This window comes from Pteropus alecto, unplaced genomic scaffold, assembly GCF_000325575.1.
Source record: "Pteropus alecto unplaced genomic scaffold, ASM32557v1 scaffold76, whole genome shotgun sequence".
Taxonomy (NCBI): domain Eukaryota; kingdom Metazoa; phylum Chordata; class Mammalia; order Chiroptera; family Pteropodidae; genus Pteropus; species Pteropus alecto.
In genome coordinates, this window is record NW_006443138.1 from 23,158,740 (window position 1) to 23,171,686 (window position 12,947).

The following is a 12,947-nucleotide window of genomic DNA, read 5'->3' on the forward strand; positions in this document are numbered from 1 at the left end:
TATCTGTTTGTATTTATTTTATATGTTTATATATCACTTTTGTACACATTATAATATTTATTCATGTAAGTAGCCTCAAATACTTTTCAGAAAAGGTAGTGGATAAATACACGAGGAAGATAATTTATATCTCAGTTTTGCTATCATGTCTGTGACTGATGATAAATTTGGGTACATAATCTGTCAGTGTATGTATGTATTTTGTGATTGAACTCAAAGACCTCTTATGTCCCAATAGATAACTGTAGATCTTGTTTGTATTTATTTATTTTTTTTTACTTCCTCTATTGTGTTGAAATTGTGTGTTTATAAGATGTCTACACTGGGAGTTCCTGAGGGACAAGGGGAAGCTTGGTCTAATTTATCTGTCCCTATTCCTGGCTCTCAGCAAAAGATGAATAAGTGAATCTAAATTATCAGAGGAGTTAACTTTAATTACAGCTCAAATCTCATCACCTCCACAAAGACTTTCCTGATCACCAGTGGGTTAGCTTCAGTAGCTGTTGATTAAATAAGAGATTTAATAGTAAAGCTAACATTTACTAAAATTTGCTATGTGCCGGGCTCTAAGTTAAACAGTTAACAAGTTTTCTATTTAATCCACACTAGGGATCTTATAAATAAGAAGCTAAGGCTTAGAGGAGATGTATGACTGTCCAAGGCCACACAGTTAGCGTGACAGACCTGAGACTAACACAAAGGGAGTCTACCTCCAGAGCCCATGTCACTCAACATCGTGAAAACTGCCTTCGAAGGACAAAACAGGAATATACATGAGCCAACACCAAAGCCAGTGGTTTCTCCCACCATTCTTTATAATGTGTGTGTTAATAGTTTAAGTGCCCAGGCAAAGACAGATTGGGATGCACATGTCCTCACCTATTTATTCACTTAGTTCAGGATCCCCACTGTAGCACTAAGTTCCTAACCAGTAAGTCCAATTCTTAAGCAGATAGTACTTAAATTATAGGTCTGTCTCGTATTTTTAAAAAAGTATTTGAAATTTGGAATGTTATTTGGATTTTTACTCCAGCACAGACTAAGTTTTTTGTTAAACAAAACAGACTTTTAAATTTCTTTCTTCCAAATTGTCCCAACGCTTGATAAATCTTGAAACTATTCAGTGTTGCTATCATTAAGTCAACAATTCATTTCCAAACATGTTAAAAAGCTCTAAGCTGTTCCGCCTGGGTGACTAAAGAATATTCTTACAGGTTTCAAATACTGACATGTAGATATGTTAAGCACAATGGAATTCTGTTCTAAACATGTCTAGTGCTCAAATTGATTTAAGTGATCCATATTAATTATCTAAAAGAAGGTAACCATGAACACTGGCAATGAGAGCTGTATCTTATTTTCTATTTTATCTTGAAAATGAATGAGGAAGAAATGTGTTTGGCAAAGATTGCTCAATCCTCATATTCCTAACAAAGCAGCTTTCAGTTCAGAAGGATCATCTTACCTCTCTCTCCCTTAAATACTTTGACAGCTAAGAGAGTTGCTTAGATATTGTATTCATTATAATCATTTGAAAATTCTCATTATTCTGATCTCTTATAATAAAATTACTTCATTTCAAAGAAAAGAAACCTCAGTATTGTACACAGCTAACAAGTAAAGATTAAAGAGCAAAAGCTGAAAAACAATGGAGGCTTTTAATGTCAAAGTCTCTCTGGTTTGGCATTAAAAGAACCTGGTTTAAATTTTACTCTGAAACTTACTAGTTGAACACCCTTGGGCAAAATTCTGATCATCAGTTGTTAATAATAATAATAATAATAATAATAATAATGTCTTATTTCAAAGGATAGATATGAGAATTAACTTAGGTTCATGGTCTCATAAATAATGTATAATACAAATTCAAACACAAACAAGTCACAGGCAAATACTATCAGTGTTCTTTTTTTTCCCTGATGAGCTCATATGATTGTATATTTTTGTAGCTCATTTTTTTTTGAGATTTTCAAATAGCTTAAACTAAGGATCAAATGGTTTAACACTGTTTTTAAAAGAAACATATGGAAAGTCAATCAGAAAACCCTACTAAAACTGGTCAGTAAAGTTCTTCCCTCTCACTCTGCAGATCATCTTTGGTGAAGAAGGAGGATAAAGATAAATATTAGCTTTTTTCCCCACCATATCCTGAAAATTGAAAATAATATTTAATTCAGATTGACTGAAACTTTAACAAGTAATTTTAACAAGTACTTCTTCCAATAAAAGTTTCTGTATATGCAAACAATATTTTTAAAACTTTGAAACATACTGTATAAATTGTCCAAACTGAGACATAATTTCAAATATAAAAATAAAAGTATGGCACATTTTTTGGCACCAGAGGAAATACATAGTAGAAATATTATTAATTTAGTTACTTTTCATTCAGAAAATACAGATAATTTTTGAGACAAGCTAGCCATGAGCATTGACAAAGTTCTATACTAATTTATCATGTTATTAGGTTATTAGATAACCTAATTTTAAAATACTTCTTATATATCATTATCTGAAGTAGACATTGATTTCCATAAGTAGAGCAAAATTAGTTTGATTCTACTTAATTTCTGATGTTACAGGACATCAACAGATATTCCAAAATTATTTTGCATAACACCATTTCATCATAATGACAAAAGAAAATAAATCATTACTTAATTGTTAAATGATTCAGCTTGCTTCTTTAAGTTGTCTCCCATTATTACAACTCCATTAAATTTAATATTAATTCCTTTGATGAAGCTTATAGCTTTTCCACCTATAAATGCTATTTTTGAAGCTAAATTTATTTATTTCAATAGCAGTTTTCTTTATAAAAATGAATTTAAATAATTTAGCTAATTGATCTCTCTACAAAAGAGAAAAATTAGCATTAATTTTCAAATCAATATGAATTATAGAAAAGCATTCTTCCTTCAAGAAATTTCTTATTGGTCAATTATTACTAATATTTTTTATTAGTTTTATTTATTTACTTGTGAATGCATACCTTATCTCCTTATAGAAAGTATATGAGACACTTTTAAAAAGCATGTATGATAATACTACATATATGCTATTATATATGTAAAAAAATAAAATTATATATATATATATGATTGCCCATAACCTAGATATATGTTGGAGAATGCCTATCCACAATTATTCTTTTAAGTAGTTAGTTTTAAACCATTCTTTCTTACAGTAATTAAATAACAGTTAGTTGTCTATAAAACTTACTTTTAGATTTCCTTTCTCTTTTAGGAGTGTTAGAGCACTCAAAATTCAGTTGAACTAAAACTCATATTAAGTTAAAAGAACAACTTGGAAAATGGTTGAAAATGGAAAGAGGATAGTATAATCTTTCATTAACCTGCTAAAGATTATTTTCTGATATGAGAAGGTCATCACTATGGTTATATAATATTAGTAATTGTGTGATCTTATTACTTATATAATATTAGTAATTGTGTTACTTACCTGTTCTTTGTCTCAATATCCTCATCTATTCATTGGAAATAACAATAGCACTTCATAGTTGTATCGTGAGAAATAAATGAGATAATACATTTGATATCCCTAAAATAGTACCTGGCACATAATAAGTGCTTGATCAGGGTTAGTTATTCATTAGGAAGCAAAAAGTCTGTATTTTGGTCTTATGGTTTATAACCAATTCTTATTCATACTATTTAAGTATAATAAAAGCACAGTAAAAATTGCAAAGGTTTTATGTTATATCAACAAATATATTCACTGGGTAATACAGAGCATTACAATAGAATTTCTGGGCCTAAAAACTGCTCCTAACAGAATCCAGTGGGTCCTGCATATTCTAGATCATCAGAAATCACCTGAGTCATCAGTCTGTAATACTATTATTGCATATAATTTTCCAAACCAGAAATACTTTCATGACGCTTTTCCAACCACTAAGGAGATAATGAATATAGCACTACCAGTAGAAATCAATAAAGCTCTATTGAGATTCTAAATCTGAGGATCAGGATTTCGCTTATTGACCAGATATATCCCCGAATTTGGTTTTCAGAAAAAAATGTTTAATTAGTACATATTTATTAGTTTTCTATTGCTACACATTAGAAATTCCAGTAACTGAGCAGCTTAAAACTATACCTATTTTTTAGCTCACAGTTTCTGTGGTCAGAAGTCTAGGGCTGGCCTGACTGGACTCTTTCTTCAGGGTCTCACAAGGCCAAAATTAAGGTGATGACTAGAGCTGTGATCTTGTGTGGAACTCGGGCTTTACTGTATCTATAAAACTGAGGTTCTTATAAGCCTGCCGATTGTCAGATTCTCTCAGCTTCTAGAGACTTCTGCATTCCTTGCTTTGTGGACTCATTTATCTTTAAAGCCAGAAACAATTTCCCATGCGCTGAATTTCTCTCATGCTTTTCATTTTGTCCCTAACCTCAAGACACTGATTTAAAAGCCTCATGAGTTTAGGTCAGGCTAACCAAGGTAATCTTTTTAAAATTTTAACTGTGCCATGTAATGTAGCCTAATTATAGGAGAGGTATCCCAATAAATTCATGGTGTTAAGAATTATAGAGGATGTGGATACACCAGAAGATGGGCCATTTAGGGAACATCTTAGAATTCTATTTTACACATATGTCGAATTCTTAAGGATTAATCATTCAAAATCTAAACCAAAAAGTCTACCCTATTGTTTTAATATGTCAAGTCTTAGAATTTATAAGAAAAAAAAAACCTGGCATTTAGAAACATTGTTCGATTAACCTATAAATTTATAATTTCAGACTATAAGTTGCCTTTTCTACAGATAAATTCTAGGCTAAAACAGGCAGAACCATACTCTTGTCACTGAGGACAAGAAGTAAAAACTCCTATTCCACCATTCCCCATGTATTTCATTTACCATCAATTTTTTTCATCGATTGTACCCTATATGGGTATATTACCAATGTTTATTCAAAAAGTGTCACATAAGCTCGAGAACATATGGAATATGTTCTTAATTTACAAAGCTGCCCTTAATTTACAAAGCTGAAATAAATAATCTTACCAGGAGTCACAATATCCGAACTTTCAAGACTATATCCAAGAAATTAATGTCATGAAAAACTATATTTTAAAATCCATTCACATGGTTGAGTTTATTGCCTTTATTTCACATCTTTCCACAAGGAATTATACACTACTTCTTTATTCGTACAACAATATATAAAAGAAGAGCTAAAGTTTTTTTGAATTTTGTTCTCCGTATCTAACTTACTCTATCACATTGTTATTAGATTTTTTTTATAGGTGATGGGTGAGTGGGTTGGTTGATGAATTTTTGGTACTGGATGAACCTTATAATTTTTTTAAAAAATGATTTATAATTTATGTTTTCAAATGTGTTATGTTATAATAGCACACACATATATATAGTCTACCTATAAATTGGTTTCCTAATATGATTTCACCACAAATAATTGTTAAATCAAGGATAATTATATGTTTCAATCAAACACAGAGATTAGAGTGGCTTCCTGGAGCCCTTAGTTGTTAAGATTCTGAGTTCGGCCCATGTGAAAATTAGAGATGTTTGCATGAGGTAAGGGCTGGGGCATATCAAGATACAACTCCATATACTTGATATGCTACTCCAGAAATTAAAAAAAAGAAAAAATACTGAGGACATGTTGCAAACTAAATTATCTTTATACAGGCATATTTATTAGATTAAATTTTTTTGGTGGCAGAAAGAATTTCAGAATTTATGAGAGTGGTGGAGAATTTGACTGCAGAATCTCATGAGATTGACTTGGGTCTCCTGGGCAGCAAAAGGCATCCTGACAGCAAAGATTGACTTAAAAAAGATCTGCAGATAAACTCATTGACTTCACAATTTTGCCTAAGGCAGCCTTGTTCTCAAACAGTATTCCCTCTATTGTGCACTTGGTCTTCTGAAGGGAATAGAAGAGGTAGTCCTTTGAATTCGCTCTCTAACTTTACTCAAAATAGAGGATTCACTTACGGTGCTCACCACACTTTTTGATCCTATAAAATATTTCTTAGAGAAATGACAAATAAGTTTACACTAAAATATTTAATTTGGTAGACACCTGCAGATATGCACTGAGGTTTTTAAAAGATATTTATGCAAGATGGAAAAAGGAGCAGAGTTAGATGAGTTAAGCACTAGAAAGTTTTCTTCTTATATTCTATGTTGATGAATTAAGTTGGAAATATAGAGAGCAGATAAAGCAAAATTGTTATTAACAACCAGAAATTCTTAACAGACAATCTTCTTAACATAACAAAATCATATAGAGAAATAAATCAAAGGGTGAATTTTAATACCTAGAAAACAGAATCACAACCAATGTGAAGAGAAAAAGTAATCTGCATTCAAGCCTGAAACTTTACTAAAAAGCGAGAAAGAGAGGGTGGGGACAGTGAGAAAAAATAAGGGCAAAGAGAGAAAGACAGGGAAAGAAAATAGGGTAAGGAGAGATTCGTGAAAATTATTGTATCGTGATATTCTGATTTTAGTATTTCATAAGGCAACATAAACAATAAAGAGAATGTTTAACATCTTGATAAATATACATCTACATTCTATACAGTTTATAGACATGCTTTCGTCTAAATATTTGATTTCCCTAGTTATCAAAAATAGTTATTTTAAGAAGATTTATGCTTGAACTACTGCCCAAAATGTGTTATGATTTTGTAAAGGTGATGTAACTTTCCTTTTGGTTTATTTTTCCTTAATTAGTTTTTGTCAAAGTTATACATTAATTATACTCCAGCTTTTCAAGGTCTGTTTTCTGATTCATAAAAAATTAATCTGTATCCTTTAGTTATGTTAAAAGCCTAGCATTTAATCAGGAACATGTCATATCTGATTTATGAGATGGGCTGAAACCTTGCCAATGCCTACATTACTTGTAAGAGATTATTAGTCATTTAGGGAAACACATTTGCTCTTGGAATACAGCGAAGTCCCAAAACATTGTCCTTTCTCTGCATTCTTTTTATTTTCTTCTAATTCATTTTAATCTCACATATTTTCCTTTTACTTCAAACTTCCCAGACTTCCTCATCATTGCATATGTATTATTTTAACTTTTCCTTACTGACTGTTTTTTTCTTTATTTCTTTCTCTGCTCTAATTTAATAGAAACTTTTTTTTCTCAATTTTCTGAGGAGATAAAAAGAAAATGAAGTAAACTGTAAGAAAGTAAAATAGTGCCCCAATATTAATTTCTAACAGATTGAATGTATTCTGGAGAAAAGGTTCATATGAAATTATCAAGATATCTACTTATAAATAAACAAAAATCTATTTGAAGAGGACAATTCCAAATAATTTTTATACAATGCTGTTAAAAGTTACCTCAGCTTGACCAACAATAGGTATGTTTTCATAGTTGTATAAATTATCCAGATCTTCTAAGGTGGTATCATAAGTTTCTGAGTCATAGTTGATGGGCTCTAAAGTTGGAGCAGTCACAGCAGCATCAAAGATGACAAGTCCCAGAATGAGTCTCGCTAATGCTTTCATTTTTCAAACTTTCCTAATTATAAAATATTAAAACATATAAATATTTAATTGATAATAACTATGAATAGTTTGCATTAAATAGGAATGATAGATAAATCAATGTCAATACTGAGGAACTCAAGCTGGTAACTTTTTTGACATGGATAATTTATAAACATAACACAAGAAATTGTACAGCTTCCAAGGACTATGGATAGCAGATGTTCAAATTAATGCACAAACCTATTCATGCTTTTATAGTAGATATTGTAATTATAATGAAATTGATTTTATTTTATATGGAAACATGGGGAAAATGGGATACCAAAAGATTGTGTGATGCACTTATTCACAAAAGCCTTTACATTAAGAGTTTTACCATTGACTAATCATTAAAATTCTTTCATCAACTCTAGGACATAGGAATGATGATGACTATGATGATGATGATAATCATCTTAATTGTCACACTGTTTTACAGATGAGGGAACCAAGGCAGAATTGGCAAGTGATACAACTAGGACTCATAACTGTTTCTTGTATATTCATGCCTAGAGCTTTTTCAGACAAAATAATATTGTTTTCTTTTACTTCTTTGTTGCCTCTGGTATTATTAATATAGAGATAATTGAACATGTGCATGCATTAGTATTTATGCAATATTTTAAAAAACTTGTTATTATTCCCTTAGTCTTTAGTATTTTATTTCAATTCTTAATAGCTATCTAAAGTTTAAACTCAGAATCAATAGGAATACATGTCTAAAAGAAACTATTTGGCAAGATTACTTTAGAGGAAGATTTGCACATATGTGGGATTAAAGAAATCTTTTGTAATTCTTTAATAAGCACAATTCTTGTTTTCCATGATAATGTTATGTTTTTTAAGATTTAGTCAAGATCTTATCATTTCAATTATTTTAGTTCTATATGTACTCCTTTGAATACATTTTATTTTAGGAAAAAAACCCTCATGATTAATTTAAACATCTAAGTTGAGCCTATCAAAAACGTTACCTAGAGACTATTTTTGATGAAGCAAAGTATTTGTAAAATTTTTGTCAACATGTCTAATTTTAAAGGTTTTGTATATTGGATACATTTCTTGAGTTTACTTTAAAAACGGTATGTATGGTGTTTGTACCTATACACACATATAAAAGGGAATTCATGATAAACATTCCTTATAAACTTGAATGCACTGGCAGACAAATTGACCTTCACTGACTTAAAGAAAGTCTTTATGAAGCAGGTTTCAGCAGAGGGATATGAAATTCCTCTGAGAATAAGAAGCAGTACAAAGAGCTCTTTTTTATTCCTTCCTATGCTTTCTTCAAATAAATTTTTTACCCAGGCTGGATAAACTAAACCTCTGTTTTACTTGCCTTTGCAGAGGCCTTTACAGTATTGCAGATTTGGAACTGTTCTTTGCAATTACCAACAAAGTCTTTAATAAAACAGTGTAATTTGCAAATCTTAATAAAATGGTGTGATTTGCAAATCTTCCAGGAGCCGTTCTTCCATATTCAAGTGAGAAGAAGTAATAGTGGCTACCACTAACCTATAAAATATATATGTTTTCTTTATACATCTTTGGCAACTTTTATTGTTCAAAGAAAATCATGCATTTGTTAATTTTTTTCACTTTATACTCTTTTTTGATTATAAATATCTATACATTAGAGTTTACCTGCATTTGGCATATCCTCTACCAGCAATAAGGCAGTCTGTGTGAATCTTGGAAATACAAAGAACATATATCCACTTTTAGTTAAAAAAAGTATATTTCTTCTTTTGAGTAATTAGATTATTTAATGTAGTGTTTTTGTTAAAACTTCAAAATTATTGTTCACTTGACACCATTTTTTAATATTTTGAAAATATATGTTTATGTAAAATTTTAAAATAAACAGCTTGAAAATATATTCTAAATGTATAATTTTAGTATGATCAACATATTTTTAAATACCTGAATCTTATCATTTTCTTCCTTTGTATAATATTTCAATCAATAATAATCAATAATGCCTGTCTATACTGGCAAAGAATATGGTCTGTGTCAGGGCACTCCACTTAAGGAATACATTGGAAACTGCTATAATTTTATTGGCATCTGTCATGACTATTAAGATCAACTATTTTGTATGTTATTAATTCCTGAGCTAATTCAGAATTTTGTATTTTCCAAGAATAATATAAATATAAATATATAAAAATTAAACTCAATCCTTTGAATCAAAGTTCACCAGGAGATATTAAAGCAAGTTGAATTATTTTTTTAAAGGTTGTTACTGTAGAGAAAAAAAAGGTCTCTAACCCAAGAAGAAAGCAAGTGTAAAAACTTACCTTTGGCTTCTACTTGATGAAATGGCATGAAGTGACTGAGGACACAGAGCCAGTGGTATTTGCCCCCGACCAATGGTTGTGAATTCTGGTCTGTGGGAGGTGGAATTTGTAACACTCAATATTCTGTTTGCAAAAGCTAACCTTGAGAAATACCTCTCAGTCTTTAAAAACCCCAAACTGCTTTATAGTCACTCAAATTAAATAGTAGTATCCAAATTACATAATATATAAATATGTTAATGTGTTACCTTAAAAATTTTAAATGGAAAAAGTTGGTTTAAATATATCTCATCTATAAGTAATTCACCAATTAAGAAAAGAAGTTATGTATGCAGTGATAATATAGATGGATATTTCAGAAATATTCTAACAAATTATTTTCCTAAACCTTGCATGTCTTGAATTACTTTCCTCACTTTTCATTAATGTTAACTGAAATTCAGTAAATATTACAAAGCCTTACCTGTTTAATGTTGTGTAAGTAAAAAAGGTATATATTCAAATTATTTTGATTGCTTGGAATTCTTTGAAAGCAATGAAACAATGAACCTTTGCATGGACCTTTATAAAAATTATGTCCAGAAATAATCATAAATATGATCTGAGTGTTTCAGAGAACAAAAAACAACTCCTTTTTTCCATCTTTTATCTATCAGAGCCAAACTAATCAAATTTCATTAAAAAAAACTTTCTTTCAGAATACAAGATTTGTTTTAGGTTCTTGGAAACTTACATGGTTTGTGAAACTGAGTTTTATTACAGGTTGGAGAGAAAATATATTTGTATTAAATTTCCATTCTTCACTTCCATTCACACTGCAAAAGTTCTAGAGAAAGATGAAACTTACATATTGTATTCTAGTATGTTTTACATAAACCTAAGTGTCTAGTTCTCACCTGTGCATCAAGAATCTCCTCCATGACCAGAAATGAACACTGTATTGAATTTTAAAAACTAGTTTGGACCTGGGCAAACCGATAGAGTGACAACTCTCACTCACCTTTCTTGCTTCCCTTCCATCTTTCTTCCCTCCACAAATTTCTCTGCTTGTCTATTCACGGTACTCTCAGTCATTATCATCATCATTCATACCTGCTTCCAAATGACTTGTTTTCAGTGTATTAATTTTCTCAGGACCAGTTTTATTAGTAACAGAAGCAGTAATACTAGGTAAAGTACGAAGTATACCAAGACTTCTCTAGCAGGAGAGAGGGCATCATGGAGGGAAAGACTTCTTCCTGGCATCTTTGTAGTTGCATCAAATCATATAGAGGCTATTTTCAGAAACATTTTTAAAAAGGGGCCCTGAATCTGAGTTCCTCCTCTGGCTCTGTTTAGCAGCAATGTCCCACACTATGTGTTAGATGATTTTATATATTGTTAATACTCTCAATACATTTTTAATCAGTGATTAAACTTCGCAGATGGGTAAACTAACACTCAGATGTTAAATTACCCAGTGTCACATGTGACACAAAGAGAAAACCAAATTGGGTCATATCTCCAGATGTTACTGAGCCCTTCTGAGGGATATTGATGAAGGTAAAAGGGCAATGGTATTTCTCAGTTCCTTATATTCTAAGACTGTTTGCCTGGCACTAGTTTTTAGGCTCTTTCAGATGATTTATTATAAAAATGGATGACTAGAATGTCCATGAAAATATCTTATATTTCTTCCCCTTTCTACATTATTTAATCTAGTGCTCTGCACACATTGTCAGGTGACTTAGAGGTGGATCTACCTAGTCTCTTGTTTTCTGGAAGGCTCTGGATGAACCTGTAAGACTCTATATCCAGAAATAATATTTTCACACTATCCTTTGAACTATTGGTGTTTAAGTAATGTCTTCCTTAGGCTTCAGAACACTCTCTACTAACGCAATTGTTTGTGATAATTTAATAAACAAATTATTTGTCTTAAGATAGAATTGAAAGCAGAAATTATCATTCCTGAGTCTTCTTCCGAATAAATAAGCCTTTCATCTTTCTTTATAACAATGGACATTTTTAAAAATCATTTATTTTGATCTTATTTGGACTTTTTTCAATATTTTAAAATCTATTTTTAACTGTGGAAGCTTAAATTTGTAGCAATCTCAGGAGGACCTAATTTCCATTGAACAGTAAGGAAGGATTAGTTACCAGATCCAGGGATTCTTATACCTGGTAAATATCTTCTAGTTTCATGATAATTTTCTTAATAGAGCCTGAATTTCGTTATTGGACACCCTCGAGGGATCAGTTATTATGACTAGTTGCATTATTTAGTAACAGTCTTTGTGGCTTTATCCTTTTAAGTCCCAAACATTTTACAAATCCTTTGGCTACAACTCTTTACAAATTAAATAAATACTGTTCTGCTTGCCGAAACAGAATTAATTTTAAACAAAATGCTCTTATCTTGATGATAGCCTCCTATCTGTTCTGTAGCAGTGGTGAGCAGAGAGGAGCTCTGAAAGTCACTCTGAAAGTTCAAGGGCCGCCTGCCCTTGTCTGTAGCCCCCAAAGGCCCCATCCATAAGAGCTGCAGGAGGGTCGAGATGTCCTACTTTACTGATTATAAAGAATGAAACTATTGTCTAAAATGATTAGCTAACTTCATATGAAGAATTCCAATGTTGCCTCAGAGATCTACTTATTAGAAGTCCAAAACTCCAAGTCTTCCAGCATCACTAGAAAGCCATATATACTATATAGTCTGTCATCTTTAATTTTATCCAATCTTTTCCTCAAGATTCTTTTATGCCTACTCTGAAATGGGCCAACTCTCCTTTGTTTTTAGTTTCTTTTGAAAAAAATTCCCCATTCTATCTTTACTTTAAAATAATCTGACTTTCTCCTGACAAAGATTTTCTACTGTAGTCTTTAAACTGGAGGCTGCTTTATCTGCTTTGCTCACATACCTCAAAGAGAGAGGGATTTTTCTTGCTCTACATTTTCTCTTCCAAATGATTTTTTTCTCTTTACTCTTTCAAAATCTTCATCTATTTTGAAACTCAGCACATTATGCTTAATTATCTACAACTCCTTGCCTTTCATCAACTGCTTGACCTCCTAGAGAAGCCTCTTATTGTTGGTGACTTTTGCTCTGGCTTACTCAC

General features: G+C 31.2%; 1 protein-coding gene across 1 annotated transcript in view; it reads right to left on the reverse strand.

The window, feature by feature from the left end:
* EPYC (epiphycan) overlaps window positions 1-9,926 on the reverse strand; it is a 35,605-nt gene extending 25,679 nt beyond the window's left edge. Inside the window, exons 1-2 of the mRNA XM_006923820.1 lie at window positions 9,847-9,926; window positions 7,355-7,535 (exon numbers count right to left, since the gene is read on the reverse strand). Of these exons, the coding sequence (XP_006923882.1) occupies window positions 7,355-7,522 (168 nt within the window). The 5' untranslated portion in view covers window positions 7,523-7,535; window positions 9,847-9,926. The remainder of the gene's footprint in view (window positions 1-7,354; window positions 7,536-9,846) is intronic.
* Between the last annotated feature and the right edge of the window lie 3,021 nt (window positions 9,927-12,947).